Below are 22,772 nucleotides of genomic sequence, written 5' to 3'. Positions count from 1 at the left end.
ATTTTTAGTTAGCACATACCTTAAACACTTCAAGCTGTAAGCTAGTGATAGTTATATAAGAGCAGATGCATGCTGGTGCAATAAGTCTGTTTAACGACAATAGATGCATGATCTGATTAGTCGACTAATTGCAAAAATAATCGGTGGACTAACAAAATAATCGTTTGTGGCAGCCCTAGATTACAGTGATTATTATTCATAGGAACGGGGAATAGGGTTGTAATAAATAAAATATAAGGATGTCCATTTGATGGCCCTGTAATGTACTGGCAGTCTGTCCAGGATGTACTTTTTCTTTTGTCCTCTGACCAGTGTTGCCAACTCCAGAGTAAGGAAAATCGCTATTGGCTGTCCTAAAAGTCGCTAGAAGTCGCTAAATGATGTCATCGCCTAATTTGCATAATTGGTCATGCTAATGTATTGTAACCTATGCAGTTGGAGAGAGAAATAACATCGAGGAAGAGAGATAAAGTCAGTAAAAAACGTCTTAAATCCATTTATAATTTATATCTTTTGGCAATTATTGTTTTTTTAATGTCACAATTCCAACCCTGCTCCTTTATCCGGGCTTGGACCATCAAAAGTGACCCGAAATAGGCGCTCTGTTGTAGTTACTTTGTGTGTGTGTGTTTATAAGTATTTTAAAACCTTGTGGTCCACAAAACAACATAACAGTAAAAGAACTGACTGCGTTACAGTCAGTGCGGGAGCAGCGGCTTCGCTCATGCGCGATTCATTTGCAGTTTGGACGCATAGGTTTGAACGTCTCCTGCCCTGATAGCAGCTGGGGGGGGGGGCGATATGGGTTTTCACGTCAAAAAGCCGTCATAAATAAGGCTCCAATAACACCAGAAGAAGTCGCCAGATTTGTCGCTAGTCGCTTTTTAGAAAAAAAAAGTCGCAACACTGCCTGTGAAAGCTAAGATAGAACACATCCCGCCCACAGCCCTAGGTTGGAGAAGTAGTTAACAAAATGCAGAAGTAGACTAATAAAATTCACATCTATTTCATCTTTGGACGTCTATTTTTATTTTTTAAGCTTCAACCAAATTTCTTTAGCAGGTGAAGGCTACAAATACACAGGTCTAGAAACCAGTTGGCGACCCAATGGCAAATCACTGGTCACTAGGAAAAATGTTTTTTCCCCGGCCATTTGGTGAGTGATTGTGCAAAATTAGCCTCACAGATTTGCTTTGATTGCTAGCAAATTTGCAAGGTTGTCTATAGTTTGTAATGAACCGACCTGTCAGCAAACAGATCAAACGTTTTCAAGTTTTACTTCCACTCAGCCAGTAATATGCAAGTGTCTGCCGGCAAGTTGGTGTGGGTAAGTTGGTGTAAACTGTGGGTAACGGCAACAATCTGCTAGTGACCAATCACAATGAGGTGTTTGGTGCAAAACTTCCTTTGTAACTTTGTAACTCACCTACACATTTTTCTATAGCACCAGAGGTTGTCAAGGTGTTGTCGACTGAGTGCTTAGCTTGGTGTTTAGGGTAGTTTAGGTAGTACCAAAACCATGACTGATTGAATAAAATTGATAGTGGACATAAGTGTATTTGAAACAACAGTAAGCTTCGGTTCAATAAGAAGCGATCATTAGAATAAACTGAACATGATTTATTGATGTACAAAATTCAATTTGAGGTATTTGGCGTTCAGACCCCGATGGCCTAGCACAGCAGAACATAATCCCAGCTGTGATAGGGATAAGGGCAGGTCCCCCCCCCCAGAGTCTAGACGCTGGTGGTGGAGATGAAGATGGAGGCTTGAATGGAGCCTGAGTGATGAGAGGCGGTGATAGGGAGGAGGTGAGTTGCATGAAGGCGACTGCAAGTAAGAATAACAGATGCGCAGTGAGATTTAAAGTAGCCGAGTACAGGCTGATCGGCCTGAAGGAGGCCAGCAGAAAACTGATTGGACTAGACATGTGATGTCATAATCAACTTGACAGCGTGGGAAAGTGGAATTGATGTAAAGCTTAGATTATCCGTCAACACCTGGGAAGCAGACAGATGGGTGACGACAGATCTTCCTTATTGAACTTACGCATAAGCTTCATTTAAATGTCAGTCTCATGAAGAGGATGTTTCAGAGCCATTTCAGCTTATTTCACCGGGCTAAAGTCCAAACTTTAGATATTTTTTTCTTTTTCACATTTCCTAAAATTGTAAAACTTCTAGATTAACATGCAAAAACAGATTTAATTTTATTAGTTTATTTTCTATGAATTTCAACTTGAAGATGTCAAACTGTTTCATTTTTGAATGATTGTGTTTAGTAACAATGCAATAGTCTCTCACAGATAATTAAACTACTGATAAAAACAAGAAATCGCAGATAATCCACACAGGGTTATCACCTCTGGCTAAAGCTGGAAAAATCTCCAGCATCGCTAAGGCTGCAAATTTCACTAGCTGGCAGGCCAAGTTGCACCTCTAAACTACCTTTATGCCAGTGAAGATAAAAAAAAAAACACTTGGAAAGTCCTGCTATTCTTGATTGCGTCATTTCTTGACTGTTTTTGTGCACAGCTGGGATTCTCTGTCTCGAGTATATAGCAAATGCTGTGTTTCAAACTTTGGAGTGTAGAGTGTAAAGCTTGTTTATTATAATTTTTATGCAATGAAAAATGTAGAAAGTAATTCTATCTTGCCTTTTTCAGTGCTTCAATTGTTGACAAACTTTAAATCAAGTCTATGAAGTGCAATAATAAAATACTGGAGTTTTCTTCAACTGCTGAAATGTACTTCCTATATATCTGTGCATATTCATTTCTATTGGGATGAAAAAAAATAATGTTCATAGCTTGTCTTCCTTGCCTTTCAAATATCAGCTGTGATACCTTTATCAGTCTCCAAAAGCATTTCACTAGAATCTGCACAAATGTTCTGTTACTCAGCAAAATAAACAAAAACAAACAAACAACCTTAAAATATATTTTGGCTCTGGAAAATCAGAGTCCTCTTAAATAAACACGCTCAGCTCTAAGCCCCAGAACAACTCTTTTTTTGAGTTGTTCTGTAATCTCCTGCATGCAGCATTGTGCACACTTAATCTTGCAGTAAGCTATTGCTTTATTCTCCGAAGCCTAAATAACACAGGTCTGAGGGGGCAATCAGTTACTCCCTGAAACAGTCAACAGCAGCTCTCATTCTCTTGGGGCTTAGTTTATGCATTTTGGACCTGGTTACAGAACTTCCTAGATATTCTTGCTTCACCTTAATCAACCGTCTGTGTTTTTGCTGAGTGAAGCATTAGTCATTGAATTGCTGTCCACGTTGGACTGTTGCTCGTAATCCATCAATGCAAAGTAGCCTGCCTTCTCTCCAACACTCCCAGCAGTAGCAGTGCACAGACCTAACTCTTCAGGCAGTCTCACTCCTTCCTGTTTTATAATTGGTTTGGCTCAGGTAGGATAAAGGAAGGTTGGATGTGTGTTTTACATTAATGCATTAAAGTTGATCCATTATGATGTGTTGCCTTCTGTTTTAAAGTCATGAGTTAATATGTCAGTCTCGGGTAAGGTAATTTTTCACCAGTGTTTCACGTTTATTTCTCTTCAACAGATTGAGAAGATCATGAACTTAATTGGAGCAGGAATTGAAACATCCAAAAACAAGCAGCCCATACCAAGTTCAGGTAATCCATCAGTAACCAACTTGAATTTGGAGTCTTTTCTTCTCCACAGATTTGACTTTGTGGTGTAAATGCAAAATAACAACACTGTCTGAGGTATTAAGGAATGTTACTCATTTACCACTGATGAGTTAATTGAGCACGATTTATATATAATATTATCTGCAACCAGTCATTTTACACCAGCAAGAGCTCCTTCATGGCATTTAAAAACGCCTTCAGAAAGGACGAAGAGCTCTTTTATTGTTCTCACAAGTTACAGTGATTCATGCTGACTTTTGTTTGGCACATCATTGTTGTTATTTATTACTCACAAGGTTTCCACTTCATGGGAAATCAAATTCTAAATTCCCCTCAGTGTTGTAATTTTTTTTCTCGTGGTACTGTAGATCTCAATAGGGCTTGATTTGATAGTACGCTTCATCAAGTGTCCTTCAGGCAGTACAGAGGGAGAAGCCAGCTGGCATCATCTCAGTTTGTTTAGATAACACAACTGAGTTGATACAGTGTAAACCTACCCCCATTACATACTCTGTAGGAAAGGAGGCTTTGTCGTACAGGACTGTGTAAGGGTGTTTTTCTGCACAGGACTGCGTTTTACGTGTCTCATCAGATTTATTGGGATAACATTTTCATTAGTAATGTGCAGTATGCTTTATGGGCTGCAGTGTCTGCTGACCAAAGCAACGAGAGAGTTTCTTTCATCATATTTGTGATTCAATGCTGTCATTTCTTCCATAACATCTTTCTGTATTCCTCTTACAAATGTCCATTTGGTGTATTTATGTGATTGCTTTGACCACTTTTAATATAAAATAGTGAAGATTGTAAATTTTCTGTTTTGGATTTAGCATTAAATTTTATTTTCAGTCGTCATGTCAGGAAGACAATCGATTTTCTGTTAGCCTTGAGAAGTAAAACCTATATTGTAAAAGTAAATAAACATTATACAGCTTTTTGAGTGGCAACAATAAGGTGAAAATTCTCAATCTTTATGATTTCCCCTAAAGTAAAAAAATGCAGATCAAAGTGCTTTTAAGAAACTCACAATTTAGAAATGTACATTTTCAAAAGAAGAGGACGAAAGTATATCAAAAACAATAAAAATAAACTGTTCTTAGAAATCATTAAATGTACTTATTTCATCACAATTCAATTCTTTTAAGGATAATTTCTGTTCATTCATCATCTTTAAGCTCAAATATGTCTTTTTTTAAGGAAAGCTTGTTAATTTATCATTTTAATTTTGATTTAAATTCCAGCTCAGTGAGCAGTGTTGGATTAAATACTATCTAAGCAATTAAGACCTGGAGTTATTCCACATTACGTAAGAGCAAATATGGTGTTTGTTTTCGCTACACTTATAGGTGTGTGCTATTAATAGTCCTTGTTTGAAGAATGACATGCTGAAAGTGTCCCAGATTCAGCTGAGTCATACACTTGCTGCTCCGATTTAAATCGGAGATTGTGCACAACTAGTTCTGATGGTTGCCAGGATGCTTTTTTGTGTCTCTCTTAATAAAAAGGTCATATTTCTTTTTTCACTGTGTAAGGGAAGGATCGGCTACCCTTCAGAGTAATCACATGGGGAAGGAGGTACACGTAGATAGGAGGGGAGAGATGTAGGAGGGATTATACAAAGATGGAAACCTAAATTGTAAATCTTTATTCCACTTTTAGCTTTTGTTGTGACAGGATGAGGAAAAACTTATCCACTTCATAACACAAGTGAAGGATGGTCATTCATCTTCTCGAAGCAATTTCTGAAAAGAATCTGATTTTCTCGGCTAGCAAAATGTTAATGCAGTTTTGTACCATATAAATCCTCAAAGATAATGATGTTTGTGTTGTGTGCCCATCACAAGTGCCTTGATTGTATGAAAGAGTTCACTGAGTAAATGTGCTTAGAATAAGAGAGGGACTGGAGAGAGACCGCACAGCTAACAGCACACAGGAGGCATCGGCTCGGTTTGTGTACAGGCACACTCTGACGTTCAAAGGAAAAGAGTCCGCCTTCAGTTTCTCTGAATTAATTCAGCTTTGCGGCTCATTTTCTCCAGTGCTTGGGTGTGTTGACAAGGAGCTACTGCTTTTCTCCTGCTCTGATAAAAAGGCATGGCTTTATCTACACACAACCTCTACCTCTTCTTCGGTAAATAGGCCATTTGGGGTGTTCCGTGGAGCCAAGTCTAGACCTCGTAGTGCTCACACAGCACAGAAACCCACTTGGACAGATTTCACAGCTTGGGCTGTTTAACAGGGGATAAGACAGTGACCCATTTCCCCCCACCCCCCAAAGGAGAATTGGATCCTCTGTCAGTCAGTAATTAGGTTTTACTATCGTGGGAGGTGTTCCTGTCCCAAAAGAATGAAAAAAATTGGGTGGGGTGGATGGTATTTTGAGCAGTTTTGTTGTATCGTAAAAGCTGAGATTGGTATGAGGCTTAGAAGAAAAGTGTAAAGTATGAGAAGGAGGAGTTGTGGGATCTTGTAGTGAATCATAATTAGTCCACTTCAATCCTTCTTACTTCCTATTACCATCTTATCTCACCCATATGTTTCATCGCCTCCTCCTCTATTAGTCTTTTTCCGTCTTATCTCTCTTGCACATTCTCTCCTTCTCCCTTCCTTTCTCCTTCCCCCTATCCATCATTCTTGTCCTCAGTCACAGAAAATTTAATAGCAGCCTCTTTTCCTGATAACGAATGATGAGCATCGGTCCTTGTGGATGACTGACAGGTCATTGAGACCTGACTTGGCCTTTCACCTAATTGTTAAGGGCGAAGAAACAAAGGTATACGTGGCCAATTAAAGAGAAGGTTCAATCAATAGCCCTTCACTTTGCCTCCCTGTGTTGTCATTGCTTCTTCTCGCCCTCTCTACTTTACTGACTGGCTGGCTACCCATTGGGGAATGTGTGAGGTGATTGCAGGCTGCTTGAAAGCCTGCATAATAATGCTTTGCCTGGAGCTGTACTGGGATAACACCACTGGACACCCTGCATAAGTGAGTGAGAGAGTCTTTCAAGCCTTGTTCACCTGTCATTAACATGCATTTTTGGTCAAGATCACAAGTGGACAGTTCTAATTACAGGTGTGAATATACTCAAGATGTACCGAGATCACATAGCTCAGACCTCCATTGAAGGTGGTTTGATTCACCTTTTTTGTATATAAAAGATAAACGTAACATTTGGGACATCAGGGATTGGTTTGTGTAGACTGCATTTCAAAGCTCAGGTGTTGGGTTAGTGGGTCCTGACATGTTGTGGAAAAAAGACAGAATAATGAAAGATGGACATATTTAGATGAAAAAATGAAGTGCTAAACTTGGTTAGCAAATGCTTCCATAAACCGTGGAGGTGCAAAGCACATACCACACATATTCACAATTTAGTTCTAATAGTACATAAAATAATAGATTTTTATGCAATAAAACTGAGGCACAGACTCTTGAACTGTTTAAATGTCAAAAGGTCACCAACACCACAAAGAAAGTTACAGTTCAATAACTATAAGCTATCTACTTCAGGTACTTTAGCATTGGCTTCATTTTTCAGCCACTTGACTGCAGAGTTGCACTTGTCAACTGAAGCTTTGCTAGTCACTAAAATACAGCTGTGCATCTGCCATTGGCTTTAGCAGTTTGAACACCTGTGGCTATTATTTATTATTACTTCTGCGAAAGACTGTTGGATGATTTTGTAATTTGTTAAAGGCACTTTAATGCAATTCAATTCAGTTCAGCTCAATTTTATTTACATAGCACCAAATCACAACAGTAGATGCGTCAAGGCACTTTATATTGTAAAGCCTACAATAATACAAAGAAAGAAAAAGCCCCTCTGAGAAAGTTCTTTGGTGACAGTGAAGGAAAAGCTCCCTTCTAACAAGAAGAAACCTCTGGCAGTACCTGGCTCAGGAAGGTACTGCCATCTACTTAGTGATAGCTTACAGTAATCTGCTGTTGTGTAGAGCAGTGAGATGCTGGTTTGAAAAATTAGACTGCAGCAGGAATCTGGTACAGTGGGGCAAAAAAGTATTTAGTCAGCCACCGATTGTGCAAGTTCCCCCACTTAAAATGATGACAGAGGTCAGTAATTTGCACCAGAGGTACACTTCAACTGTGAGAGACAGAATGTGAAAAAAAAATCCATGAATCCACATGGTAGGATTTGTAAAGAATTTATTCGTAAATCAGGGTGGAAAATAAGTATTTGGTCACCTCAAACAAGGAAAATCTCTGGCTCTCACAGACCTGTAACGTCTTCTGTAAGAAGCTTTTCTGTCCCCCACTCGTTACCTGTATGAATGGCACCTGTTTGAACTCATCATCTGTATAAAAGACACCTGTCCACAGCCTCAAACAGTCAGACTCCAAACTCCGCCATGGCCAAGACCAAAGAGCTTTCGAAGGACACCAGGAAAAGTATTGTAGACCTGCACCAGACTGGGAAGAGTGAATCTACAATAGGCAAGCAGCTTGGTGTGAAAAAATCAACTGTGGGAGCAATCATCAGAAAATGGAAGACATACAAGACCACTGATAATCTCCCTCGATCTGGGGCTCCACGCAAGATCTCATCCCGTGGGGTCAAAATGATCATGAGAACGGTGAGCAAAGATCCCAGAACCACACGGGGGGACCTGGTGAATGACCTGCAGAGAGCTGGGACCAAAGTAACAAAGGTCACCATCAGTAACACACTACAACGGCAGGGAATCAAATCCCGCAGTGCCAGACGTGTTCCGCTGCTGAAGCCAGTGCATGTCCAGGCCCGTCTGAAGTTTGCCAGAGAGCACATGGATGATACAGCAGAGGATTGGGAGAATGTCATGTGGTCAGATGAAACCAAAGTAGAACTTTTTGGTATAAACTCAACTCGTCGTGTTTGGAGGAAGAAGAATACTGAGTTGCATCCCAAGAACACCATACCTACTGTGAAGCATGGGGGTGGAAACATCATGCTATGGGGCTGTTTTTCTGCCAAGGGGACAGGACGACTGATCCGTGTTAAGGACAGAATGAATGGGGCCATGTATCGTGAGATTTTGAGCCAAAACCTCCTTCCATCAGTGAGAACTTTGAAGATGAAACGAGGCTGGGTCTTCCAACATGACAATGATCCAAAACACACCGCCCGGGCAACAAAGGAGTGGCTCCGTAAGAAGCATTTGAAAGTCCTGGAGTGGCCTAGCCAGTCTCCAGACCTCAACCCCATAGAAAATCTGTGGCGGGAGTTGAAAGTCCGTGTTGCTCGGCGACAGCCCCAAAACATCACTGCTCTCGAGAAGATCTGCATGGAGGAATGGGCCAAAATACCAGCTACTGTGTGTGCAAACCTGGTAAAGACCTATAGTAAACGTTTGACCTCTGTTATTGCCAACAAAGGTTATGTTACAAAGTATTGAGTTGTATTTTTGTTATTGACCAAATACTTATTTTCCACCCTGATTTACGAATAAATTCTTTACAAATCCTACCATGTGGATTCATGGATTTTTTTTTCACATTCTGTCTCTCACAGTTGAAGTGTACCTCTGGTGCAAATTACTGACCTCTGTCATCATTTTAGGTGGGGGAACTTGCACAATCGGTGGCTGACTAAATACTTTTTTGCCCCACTGTATTTGGTCTTATCATTAGTTTTTGTCATTGTCTCTCTTTTTCCCCTTATTCTCTTTCCCCTCAACCCCCAAACCAGTCGAGGCACATGCCTGCCCCTTCCTGATACTGGTTCTACAGTGTGTCTTTTCCAGTTAAACGAGGTTCCTTACTTCCCACCATCATGAAGAGTTAGCTCACAGAGGGCTCAATCATTGGGGTTATATTGTATTGTCTTTACCTCCAATTCAAATGTCTTGGGATGTTGCAAATGATTAAAAGCGATAGCTTGGCATTCAAATGCCAAGTGTGAACTTCTGCAGTTGTCCAGTTGTGATCAGATTACTAAAGACATGTTAATGCCACACATGACCTGATTTGTTTATTTTTAACCCCAATTCTAAAAATTTTATGTCATCTTACTTTCTTATGCAGGCTTTTTCCTGTAAGAAGCCTCTGTTGTGCTCTAAAAATGGTTGACATGACATGAGCATCTGGAAGTACATAATGGAATTTGCCTCTTTTCTGTCATGCTAGATGAGATGGAGAAGAGGCAGGTCTCGACATGTCCTTTTCTCTTCTCTTCTCTTCTCTTCTCTTCTCTTCTCTTCTCTTCTCTTCTCTTCTCTTCTCCAAGTGTATTAAAAACTCTGCTGACTTGAATCAATGCTGCCCCCCCTTGTCCTATCATCAAAGTAAGATGTAAATGAATTAAAGCCTTCTGGTAATAAGCAGGGATTTGAGCAGAGTCTTTGTTTCAATATCCCATGTTAGCCAAAAAAACTGGCGTGGCTCCTGCAGAACTGGATCGAGGTCCCATCATCCCTTTAAATTCTAGTCATTCTTAGCTGGAAAAGACTGTGATTTGGGGCTTTCGGAGCTTGTTCCTCGCCTCTGATGGTGGTGTCCTTTCTCCACTGGCAAGATCAGAGTGCTTCTGTGCAATTCTAATCAGTGCAGTGGAGGGGGAGAGGTACGTTAAGGTTAGAGAGGCACTGCCAGAAAAGAGTGAGTATGTGTGCATTTTATTGAGAGAGAAAGAGGAGCAAGATATAATGGGAAGGGGTAGACAGACAGACGATGAGTCGAGAGAGAAAGTGTGCGTGCGTTTGCATCTGTCTGTGTGTTTGAGAACGAGAGGCAAGGAGCGAGACAGAGTGAGGGAGGGTGCAAGCCAGAGAGGGAGAGAGAGGCAGAGGGAGGGGAAGTGATATAGTGGGAGAGAGGTGGTTACGTGGAGCAGCACCCCACTTCATCAGGCAGCATACGGCAGCCCTGCAGTGCGATCACACAGTATGGGTATGGGGCTATGAGATTGAGAGAAAGAAAGCTGAGAGAAGCGAGAGAGACAAGAGGGGGGGGGGAGTTACAAAGAAGAGCTTGAGGGATTTGCTTGGATGAGAAGGGGGGGGATGAACAGTGAGTCTGTTGGCTGTCGTGGATGTGAGAAGGACGTGGCGGCAGTGGCTGAGCTTAAGGCAGATCGTTGGTCTCCTGTGTAGAAGTAGCCAGCGTGAGGACGCTATGCCCTGTGAGCAGTGAGGGGTAGCGTGTGTGAGCCAGGAGCAGCTGCTGTGACTGCATCTGCGCTGCCTGCGTGTCTCCGACAGGCAGGGGATGCAGCAAACCTCTGCCCTGAGCACAGAGGCTGCTAGCTGCACCCAGCAAGGGGAAGAACCAGGTGGGCTGGGGAGGGAGTGGGGGGCGCCTGCCTCAGGAAGGAGCTACCTTAACCGGCACTGTGGTCCTGCAGTGATCCTCGCTTCAGAGTCAAGAGGCTCACCTGCCATCTGTTGGATCTGAACCTGGATTTACTGCTTTCAGAGATGAGAAGCACGTTCTTTGGCTTAGCCGCACATCCAGCAGCTTGCTGAAAAGTGTGAATGTGGGCAGCACAGGGAGCACTGGTACCACCAAGGACACTGAGCCTTTTTCCTTTGGCAGACAGCTTACCTGGAGCTTTATCAAGGAATCTAAACTTGGATTTTATAATGAATTGAGGAGTTTGGAATCAGCACACTGTGGAAAGCCTAAGCCAACGTTTCTTTGATGTAGGATTTACAATATGTCTACCTGACCGTACTCCGTGTGGCTGTGGAGTAAGGACGAAATATGATTTAAGCAAATGTCTATTCCTTGATCAAAAATTACACGCGTACCTCAACAGTACTTTAGAATGCTGCTACCTTCATTGTATGAGCCTTGTCCTAGCTCTCAAAGAGGTTGACCAATGAAGCCATGGGACTCAGCCAGAGCTTTACAAGTATGTGGTGAAAACCCTGACAGATTCATTTTGGGGGAGCTGAGTATTTCTGTGTTACATCCTGATGGAGTAGTTTCTGATTTTAGAATAAGTGACGGGGATATTTTTAACAGAGTAAATAATGTCAGGTATATGAAAATGTCTTATTTAGTGAAACATAATTTCCATTTCCACTCAGTCTGAAAATGATCTAGTCTCGTGACTTGTAGTGGTGTGTTGTAATGATTTTGGACGAACTAGGCACTTGTTTTTACACTTGCTCATCTGCTCACTAAAGGAATGCTTAGTGAGCTCGGTTTGTTGGAAGATGCTGTAGTGGCTCAGTCCAACATAACTTAACAATACAGAGCTTCAGATGGGCTCCCTTCCCCGCACTACCTCCACCCTTGCCTGACATATCTAGTCAGTCACACTAACACCAGTGGGTGTATATTAGCCTAGTCAGTCCCCTGCAGGGCTTGAGCGGTGCCTGCAGCACTTCCTTTCCTCCTCCTGTGTTTGAGTTTAGCCGGGCCCCCGCCTGTACTGTGGGAGCCCCTCACCCCCGGCCTGGACCCTGTCTCCCCCCTACCCTGCCTGGTGCTGCTGCACTCGGCTCTGCTTCTGCTGGCCGAGGATGATGTGGCAATGCCATGTGTCGTCCTCTGAGTGCCGCTGCTACCGGCTGAACGGCTTCTCCCTGCTGAAGCGCTTCCCTCTCTCGGCAGATGGGGCCTGTGGTAAAGCCCTGGACCAGCCGGTGGGAGAGTGGCTGGAGCACGTGGGGCTGCCGCAGTACGAGAGCAAGCTCCTGCTCAATGGCTTTGATGACCTACGATTCATGGTGAGTCACCTGCAGCATGTCATCTCAAGGGTCGGTTCCACTTTACATCACCCTGTCTCTCCACTGTCAAACAAGCTGCATTAGTCTTTTTATGTCACCACTCTGCTTGTCTCTTGGTAACTCCACGCCCCCTTATTTCTGTCTCTCACTCACCCTTCCACTCTCTCTCTTCCTTTATAACACTTTCCCATCTCCTCTCCATAACTCCTCCTCACCTCTGTGCAACGCATGACCCAGCTAAAATTTATGGCCTCTTCCTGAATCCCTATAAAGAGTATGAGCTATCACCAGTGGGAACACACAGACAGCCAACATTCATTAACTTTTTCCCAGCATTCCCAGTCATCTCATTTACTGTAAAATTCAAATGTCTGTCTCCACATCGATTCCCTTGATTTACAGCCACTGTACTTGACCTCTGTTTAGGTATAGTCACTTAACCAGGACAAACAATTCTTAATATAAGCACAGCATGTTTTATCCTAGATACACTTTGCATGGTTGATTGCTAAATCTTATTAAATCCTCCACAGATTATTCTCTGTACTATCCATATGGTGGGACTATCTTGCATTTACTGTACAAGAGATGATTACACTGCAGCAGCATGCTGTTGTGCTGTATTTTTTTTTACAATGATATGCTGCAATTGCATTACATATGTTTGCATGCATCTATTTTTCTATTTTCAAATTTTTTATTTATACTGTAAAAAATGATCAAAATCACAGTTTTTTCCACTGTGGTGGCTAAAAAATGATGCCAGAGATAAGTTTTCCTAAAACATAAAAAGTTATTGAAGAATTATATACAATTTAGCATGTTTTTTAATGCAACAGTAAGAATCTAATATTAATATATTCATACTAAAGTGATGTCCACAATCTGTCTGAAAGCTTTATCATGTTTCCCGTAAAGAACATTGTGAGGAAACCTGATATTGCATTTGACAGGGATAGCCAAAAACACCACTTTCCATCTGATAGTCATGTTTCTCTGAAAACATGGCTATATGCTGTAAATAAGTAGGCCTGGGGGTAACATTTCTCAGGCCACAGAGTTGCAATAGTACCATGGGTTATATGATACAGTGCGTCTGATGTCACAGTGGAATTCAGTCAAGTGAGACCAGTGAGGTCAGAAAAAAAGAGTGGTTATATTGACAAATCAGTATAGTTTATAAGTGCTACTGTCTTTTCTGGATTTCTTTTCCCATTTTGGGTAGAAATGAGATTGCAGTATAGTGGAAATTTATAAGAATGTGACCATTCAGATGGACTCAGCTTTATATTTGTTTATGAGGCGATAACACAACTATAAGAGCATGGTTGTAAAAATAAAGGAATACAGTATTTGGTAGGTGATTACAGCTACACTAATAAATCAGTTATCTCCAGAATAATACACTGGAGTTAATTAAGTTGGAAGTAATTTACACACTGAGAGATTTGGAAATGCTGTTATGTAATTAACACTAGGAACAAAAGGGCAAGTTGACTTTTTTCAGTCAGAAAATGTCCAGCAAAAAACACATTATGGATTCAGCCAGTTGTACTGTACTAGACAAAACTCAGGTCATCTGTATTAAATTCAGACTTCAGTGCATAAGATTTGAGGGGATGAGTCCTTTGGCACTAAAAAAGGATGATTTCTAACCTTGACTGATTAAATCTAATCATTATATGTTTTTAGTCCTCTTGTAAATGACCATGTGGGAGCAGGTACTTCATTTAGTTGATGGAGAAATCTGTTCTTCTTATTGATTTGTTACATAGGCAAGATAAGCCAACAAAAGTCAGATGCAACAACCAGGTAGAATAACTGTCATCCTCAATTGACTAAGCAATATCTCTGCCTGTATTTTGTTATTTTGCCCAAAATGTAACATTTATCATTTAGTAGATATAGTAGACTTAGAGAACAAAAAGCAAGCTTTACCGTCTGATTGGGATTGAATGAATCCATGTAGATCAAGATTTCCAGGATACAGTGTGATGTGGACTTGGTTCATTAGCCTTTCTGATGTTCATGTTCATGCCACAGTTAATGTGTCTGCTAGACTTGATGCATCAAGGAAATAAATCATTAGCTTCACAAGGCAAATTAGCCATGGATATTTACAAGGATGTGGAGGTTGCAAACAAGAAGAAAGGTCAGAGTAGGCAGGCACTGTGAATGTTTAATATTGACCTTTTAGATTGTGCTAGGCTTGCTTCAGATGTCATCAATCTAACTGAACTTAAATATCAGAACTCATTTGTGGGATTCATTGCAAATTTGAGTAAAGTGATCAGTAGGGGGCAGTACTGTGGCTCCTTTTTAATTCCCTGTCATGTTTGATTTCATTTATGTATTAACACTGTATTTAGGAACAATGCAATGGAGCCCAGAGGAACATGTAGTAATATTTAACCATTTCTGGAAATCAGCTGACATAAAAACAGGGTAAACCCAGAGCAGATTTTACTTTAAACACTATATCGTTTGTGAGCCCAGAGGGGATTGAAAGCTCTTCCCAGTTTAATTCTGCAGTGACAGGAGTCTCAGCACGCAAGCCTTTCTGTGCCCACAACCCACTGCTGTCACAGCTTAAGATACACTGTATAGTCCTGCTTGGAAAGTTTCCTTGTGTCCGCCCGTCAGCGCACAAGAGCAGCCGCTCACATGAGTCGGCAAGGCTCTCTGCATGTGATGATTGCTCTGAGATGCAGCTTTTGAGGGATCATAAATTATGAACAGCTGTGTGCCCATTCTCATAATTTTTACACGATGATAATCATTTTTGCACTACCAAAAGTGGGGCACCCGTAGCTTTCACTCTCTTGGCCTTCATGGCCACACATTTCATTTGAGTGAAAAAATACACAAATTATTATTTATTTTTTTTAGATAAACAATCTAGTGGAGGAGAACATCTTAGAAGTCTGTCCATCATCATCCACTTGTATTGCATCTCTTCTGCATTAATATTGCATCAGACCCTACATTCCCCCCCATTTTCGAATATCGTAATATGGAGCTGAACATCAACATTCTGATCCGTAAACTCTTTATTCTTTATCATTTCCCTGTTACGTCTGCTTTAAAAATGGAAAATCTTTATGCTTCCAAACTATTCCTCTGTGGAGAAGGGGAATGGAGCAGTTCTAATTCACTGTTGCCTTAACTGAGTGCATTTAGTGAGATGAAGGACTTCTACCATGGCTACATCTGCAAGGCATATCAGATCAAATCACACTACCATAGCTTATAAGCTATGTAAGAACTGAACCATACATTCCTGTCACATGTTTCAAATGCGGCATGAAATAACAAGTTTGCAAAGTCTCCCGAGGCATCATCAAACTTCCAACCGTGTTAATAAAAGTGGAGGATCTATTTTTGGACCTCCCTTACATCAGGCCCGCTTCATTTTGACCTTTTATTCTTGCGATCAGTGAGTAATCTCCCAACTGCACCCTGATAGAGGCCTGTGAATACTGCTGCATTGTGCTCTGAAACCAATCCAGAGAGAGCAGATTGAGTAAAGACTACAGAACATTTTAACATTCTTGGCCAGAGAGAATCAATCTGCAGCAGTCCTCAGGGAAAAACGCTTAGCTCTTCATTTTCATGGTTCTCCTTGTATTTACATTCCTACCTATAAACCAGTAGAAGATGATGAAGCAAGTGGGGCTGTGATTTGAATAAGGGAAGAATTTTCTTTTTGAAGCTTTCAGGATGTGAGAAAAAAAATCTATTGTTCATTGTTTCCACACCCTAAATTAACAAATAGTCTCAAATTGTTGTGGAATACTTCCTCTTGGACTGTTTGGTGTCCCTGGATGAAGCACAGCAGCACAGGGATCCTGGAGACGCAGCAGCAATTCTGAAGGCTTTGTTCCTGCTGAGTCGCACCAGATCAGATTGATTACTCTTGGCACGCACAATTTATTTGACTTCATTGTCCTCCCACTCTGCTGTTACTGCTTGTGTCAGAGATGTGCATATTCTGCGTGTTTGCGCATGCAGTGTGTGTTAAGAGCAAGTGTGTATTTTTTCAGTCACAGTTTTACCCTTGCAGTAAGGCTGTGGAGCAAGTCATGATACTTTTGAGTGGATTGTTTATTTCTGTGCAAATATGTACACGGTATTATAAATGATTTTTCTTGCATACTGTTGTTCTGTATATCCATTTTCATTCTGCGTACTGTCTATGTGCTTGTGTGTATGTGATTGTTTGCATGCACGTATGTCTGATGACTACGCCTTTGGGTGTGCCTGTGTGTGAATGTGTTTATTTGTGTGTCTCTCCTGTGTTTGTGCACATGCAGGGAAGTAACGTGATGGAGGACCAGGATCTCAGAGACATCGGGATCACTGATCCAGGACATCGAAAGAAAATCCTCCACGCGGCACGCAACTTGCCCAAGGTGCTTAATATCGTAGATTATCTTCAGCACTAAGGAGACCAGCAACTGACAGGATCTCAAATAACAAAAAACCCCCAATAAGGACAAGTACTTCACTAACAATAGCAAATAAGCTAAAAATAGATAAATGGCACCCTGATATGTGTTATAGTGTTGAAGGAGTATTCATGCTGTCCATAGAGTGGGTTAAGCCTGAAGCAACAAAGCTGTCTAAGCAAACAAAATGACAGAGTGGGTTCATTTAAAACCTATTATCTTTCATTCAGGAATACACACTTTTCACTCTATGATAGCTGGGATGGGCTCCAGTTCAGTGACCCTCAACTGGACAACTGATTAAGAGGATAGTTGAATGAATGAATGGATGGATGAGTGGCTTTATTTGTGTTTGTTATACTCTGATATCTGTTTGATATCACTGCAAATGAAAAAACGAGTCATAAAACACTAGTTATTACTTTTTTTTTAGACAACTATCCATTTTTAAAAGACAATTTTTCTCCTCATTTACAATAAAAAAAATAAATATAAGGTATGCTTGAGGGAATTATGTTTTATACTACGCTAGTATCATTTTAACATCAATCCACAAATTAACCGGTGACTCTGTTAAAAACATTAAAATGATAGCATTATGCAGTTGGTCCAGCACCTTTGTGATGCAAGTCCTGTTTTAGTTCACAGATGTTTTCTGTGAGATTGAACTCTGGTTAATATGGAAGTCATTACAGTTTAATGAACTCATTTGGCCTCTTTCACTAAGATGTTTTGTAGAAATGTTGTTAAACTGAACAAAAACCAACTGTGCATGCAAAATTACTGTTAAATTCATGTAACAGTTGCACTGGCCAATTTTGTTCTTACTATCGTGAGTACAATAGTGAATCATTCTGATCTTGCCTTCTACATTCTGCATACGGCGACACCTCCATTTCTCCAAGGTCCATTTCTTGCATATTTACTTTGAGGTGGACTATGAAGGAAGCTGATGAAGTTATTTTAAAAATGGAACAATATTATCCAAACTGCTTTATTAAAAGCAACTCTTTTCCATGTTCTTGGTTTGAACTTGGTTTGAGCAGATCTTGACTATGTCTACGTGCCACTGATTTACTGTACAAATCTCTGTCTGTGTGTTTGTTTTTTTGGCTGCTAACTCCTCCTACACAGTCAGGAGTTGAGCAACCAAACTTGGCACGCAGGTACATCATAGGCTCCTGAAGGTTATTATGTATATCAGGTTTCTGATGTCATCAGATTCCCTAGCAATTACTGTACTAAGCAACAGGCTAAAATGACTTGTTTTTAGTGTTTAACAATTATAACACCATCTAAAAGTATTGTATCTTTTTTTGTCATCATAGTAGCATCTCATTTATATCCACAAAAACTGAATTATACATGATCTATGGTATGTTGCCTAGCAACCACATAGCAGTTAGCTAAACTTACCTATTTACGTGCCTACAGCAAAGCATCATATCATTTTCATTTCATGGCCACCAGCATGAACAGGTCAAACAATGCTATAGCATGGGCATGTACTAGTTCCTTTAGACCACCACTTGAACAAGTGTACCTAAAGAAGTGGAAGCAGCTGTCACCTAAGATCATAAGCTTTGCAGTGTTGTACAAATTGCATTTTTGTTCTGGAGATGAGAAAAGTTTAGATGGAATATGTAGGGATCAGCAAAGTCAGGAGTAACCTTCCCCGGAGACTATAAATGATGATTTCACAGCACTCCATCCGGCAATCGTTGATGTTTCAGTCAAGAGCTGAACTGACATTGCTGTTTTTTAAGCTACTTGCCTAGCATGACCGCTGCAGCAGTCAGCTTTAGTTGGGTAGAAAACCCAAATTGTCCTTCCATAAAGTCACAGTTCTTGCTTACTTAGATGCATCTGTCTCCGTAGGTAAAAGCACTGGGGTGTGATGGCAGCACATCTCTTGCCACTTGGTTGGATGGCCTTGGTCTGCATGAATATCTGCCCAACTTTCTTGCCAGCGGCTACCGCACACTGGAGTGTGTTAAGAACCTGTGGGAACTGGAGATCATCAATGTAAGAGGCCACTGATTACTCAAATTATAAATGCATGCACTACGAGTAATTAAATGCATAAAGTAGCAAAAAAATTACTTTTACTTGTTTTTTTCTACTAACATTTTGCAATGTTTTATGACGTTTTTCCCTTTCTGAGTCCGAAAACATTTTTTTTTTCGATAAAATAAATGTTACCTAAAAATATAATTAAGTAAGTATTAAGTATTTAACTGTGTCTACAATAGTCAGTGCTCACCCATTAATATTGTATGCGCTACTCTCCTTAGTACTTCTATATTTGTACCATTATGTTTACAGTTCAGTTGCTTGGGTCGTGTTTTATTTACCTTCATGTTTGAATAACAAAGCTGTCATGGCTGAGGTGGGTAGGTGAGCTAGTGACTAACACTGTGGCACCGCAAGGAGTGAGCATGCTCTGCTCATTGTTAAGGAAGAAAATCTTTAAAGTTAATCTTTTTAAGCTGTCTTGCTGATGTTCATCAAGAGCATGCAATCATACAGGTCATTGTATTATATAAAGCTATTCTTTAACCAGGAAGTTAAATTCTTCAGATTCTGATTATATCTTTCATAAGAGTGTCGTGGGCTGACATAAGCAGGATTAACCTAGCGTGTTTTCTAATGTCAGGTAAAACCATAGATGCAAGAAAAAACACTCTGCACCAGGAAAACATGCACTCAGGGACACAGAAACTATATTTTATAGCTACAAAACTAATTTCAAAACGGTAGAGGAAATGTAGTTTGTTTTCATTTGTCACTAGTCATTCTGGCAATTGTTTTTAACACAGCTAGCATGAAGTTTTTTTGAGACTGAGAGGTCTGTGTGAGTGTTTCTGGATTCATTCGGTACATTAGAGAGAGCAGTCTAAAGAAACTGAAAAAGGTAAGTTTGTATGATAATATATTATATTACAATCATATTCTCAAATTATACATGTCCGTCATAACTAAGACTAAATGAATGAAAACTAAAATGAATTGAGACATTTTTTAATAATAAATAATCACATAATCACTCACCATACCTTTTATACAAGACAAGAGTAATGAATATTGATTGTATTTAAATGTGACATTCAAAAATGGATATAGAATACAATTTAATAATCCTTTAGTTGTCCCAAAGGGGGAAATTTGGTTGGAACAGCAGCAAAAAAACCACATATACAAACAGAACAGGACACAGGACATAGAACAGAAACACACAAACATTTTTATATATTTACATCATGGACAATAGTTACCAAAGCAGTAGTGTACAGTTATTAAAATTAAAGTACAGATATATAGCATGTACTTGGAAAATAATTCAGAAAACATTTGATTTAAATTTGCCTTAGTTTATAATTAGTTGCTTTTGTATTAAGCTCTATGAACTTTTGAGGGTTTACAGTCCAGCACTGATTAACTCTGTGGATGGATGAAGTCATCAGCTTTTGGATCTGTGATGCTGTGGGCCAGTTCTCATAGCCTTAATAACAAGGCCATCTTAATATGAGGCTCCCAACGAAGTTAAGCAACACTTTAAAATGCTGAGCCGAAATATCAGAAATGCTTCGTGATGGAAGCATTTGCATAAAACTACAGCAGAGACAAAATCACCACACAGTAATTAGTGGATAATTAACAGATGTGTGTAAATTAAGAGACAAAGTTGTGACTGATGACATGGAGAAATGTAATTTGGTTTTATCCGTATGGAAATAGTGTAACATTTTATGATAATTAGTAATTAGAGAGGCGGTCTTATTAATTTTGCCTAGAAACATGGGTGCAACATGTGTAGGAGGATTGATTTCTCAGATTGTGTGTACGTGGAGAACAGTGTTTTTCTGACAGGTTTGAAACACTATTACTAGAATATGGAAGTAGAAAAACACATGATCATTAGTTAGAGATTTTTCAAGACGGCGCTCTTTTTAAAAAATAATTTATTATGAAATATTGATAATATTGGCTACATGTAAATTATCCAAATGGATTAATCTGCCTGTGATGACGATTTGCAAATAGCCATCGCCTTGTCTGCTGGAGTCACAAATCAAAGCGCTTAAGCAGTATTGAGCTGCAACAACTTTATAGGCATCCTTTTGATGTTTTTCCATTTGCCACTTGATACCTGGTTTATTCACATTGTACAAATTTCACTTTTTATAACTGATGTTAGAGATCTTGCAAAGTGGAAGTTTATTGTTGATCAATTGCTTTAATATGAAAGCTGTGCAATGTCTGCAGCATTATCTCCTTTTTGCACTTTATAAGAAGGAGAAGCTTGTGTAAATTCAGTGTTATGATATCATCTTGCTCATGTGAAGAGCAAGAAACTCATAAAAAGGTAATTTACCATGAGAGAGTGGTGATCTCTTGCCTATATCATAGTGGATATATATATATATATATATATATATATACATGTGTCTATATATATATATATATATATATATATATATATATATATATATATATATATATATATATAGTAAATGTCCAAACTAGAACATGTCTGAAGTGGGCTGTTTCCTTATGTATGCTGCATGTGAGAGATGACAACTGGAAAATATCCCAACTTGATTTTCCTAAAACTGTCCAAACTTCATATGTGAAAATAGGATAATCCAAACGTGTCATAGGGTTATGTTGCTGACATCGGAGCAGCAGAGACACAAGGGTTGTGAGAGTCAATACAAGCAAGTTTGTCAGACAGAATGTAATGAGACAGGAATGTGCGTTATATAAAGCAATACATAAATTCCATCTATATGCCAATACAATTTTTTGTGTTGTGCAGCTGTCTGAATGCAGCCATCTCATTTGACCAAATGGTTGTCAATCAATCAACAGTATTGTGCATTTCCTTTGTTCACTGCAATAATGTGATCAACATTTCTTACTCTGAGAGAGGGTCTGACTGGATCACTGATGTATATGGAATCGAAATCTGTCTGTCAGTTTTTAATGTGGTGATAATGTTTCCGTGTTTTCTAATTTATAACAGATTGTGTTGAAAATATTATTTATTTTTCTTGTTGTGACTCATAAAAAAATACCAGCAATGAGATGATCCAATATGGCTCATACGCAAAGACAGCACCGCAACAAAGCTGATACTGAGTCATCATTTTTCTTTTTGTTTTGTTTTTTTGCACTTCTCACTAAGTTTGTTTGTGTGCATAATCATGAAAAACACAAAAAACTGTGGCGGTAAATTAGCAGAAACCAGCAACAGCTGCAGTCACAGCAGCAGCAGCAGCAGCAACAGTCGAGCAGCAGCCAAGCATACTGTCCATGCAGTGTGTGAGGGATGGTGTCCAGCAGACTGCGATGCAGAAGGATGGGGGTGTGAGTGCAGGGCACATTACTTTCAGTGTGCAGAGTAGCAGAACTGCCTCTCAGCATCTGAACTCACTTTGCCCATCACATCTCCGACATCCTCCTCAGCGTCTCACTGCAAACAGCATCGAGCACTGAGATGATCTATGAGCTGGTTCCCTGTATAATCCCAAGGTGTTCTTTATTACTATTTAAATTCCGTCTCATTTCACAGGCCTCGTGCACACTGGCCTCACTGGGATTCTGCGCATGGTTTTGATGAAAACAGCACCAGAAATCCAGCACACAAACCAGTTGCCTCTTCTGCCTCTGACTCCCACTGAATAAATAATTGAAGCTTTAGACAAAGAATCATATGAGCCTGTTATGGAATATTTTGTACCCGTGACATAATTGCAAATGTAACATTAATCACTCAACATCCACCTTTTCTGGATGAGCATGAATGTTAATAGCCGATTATGCAAATTGTCAGTTTTGGGGTGATGGGTTTTGACTATATAAAATTAGCTTATTGTTCCTTTTGTGATGATTTGAGTCTCACTAGCTGCAGTGGCCTTTGTAAAAAAAAAAAATGTTTAGTGAGACAGATGCTGTGGATAGACGAGCAGTGTTTTTATACTGTGAATGGCAA

The 22,772-nt window shown here is 39.9% G+C and overlaps 1 protein-coding gene across 5 annotated transcripts in view; it reads left to right on the top strand.

Moving 5' to 3' along the window:
• Positions 1-22,772, top strand: part of anks1ab (ankyrin repeat and sterile alpha motif domain containing 1Ab) — a 64,577-nt gene that overhangs the window by 26,787 nt on the left and 15,018 nt on the right. For 4 of the 5 annotated variants that reach the window (XR_006054188.1, XM_005917932.2, XM_042219005.1 and 1 more), the window contains 4 exons: positions 3,570-3,642; positions 12,214-12,329; positions 16,643-16,741; positions 18,656-18,802. Coding sequence is in view for 4 of the 5 variants with exons in the window: in XM_005917932.2 (XP_005917994.1) it covers positions 3,570-3,642; positions 12,214-12,329; positions 16,643-16,741; positions 18,656-18,802 (435 nt within the window). In the remaining variant the exon portion in view is untranslated. Of the gene's footprint in view, positions 1-3,569; positions 3,643-9,204; positions 11,507-12,213; positions 12,330-16,642; positions 16,742-18,655; positions 18,803-22,772 lie in introns of those variants that run through there. The other variant, XM_042219006.1, reaches the window with a different exon arrangement.

This window comes from Haplochromis burtoni, unplaced genomic scaffold, assembly GCF_018398535.1.
Source record: "Haplochromis burtoni strain Fernald_Lab_line unplaced genomic scaffold, NCSU_Asbu1 Contig_26, whole genome shotgun sequence".
In the NCBI taxonomy this organism is placed as follows: Eukaryota; Metazoa; Chordata; class Actinopteri; order Cichliformes; family Cichlidae; genus Haplochromis; species Haplochromis burtoni.
This window is presented reverse-complemented; position numbering and strand designations above follow the sequence as displayed.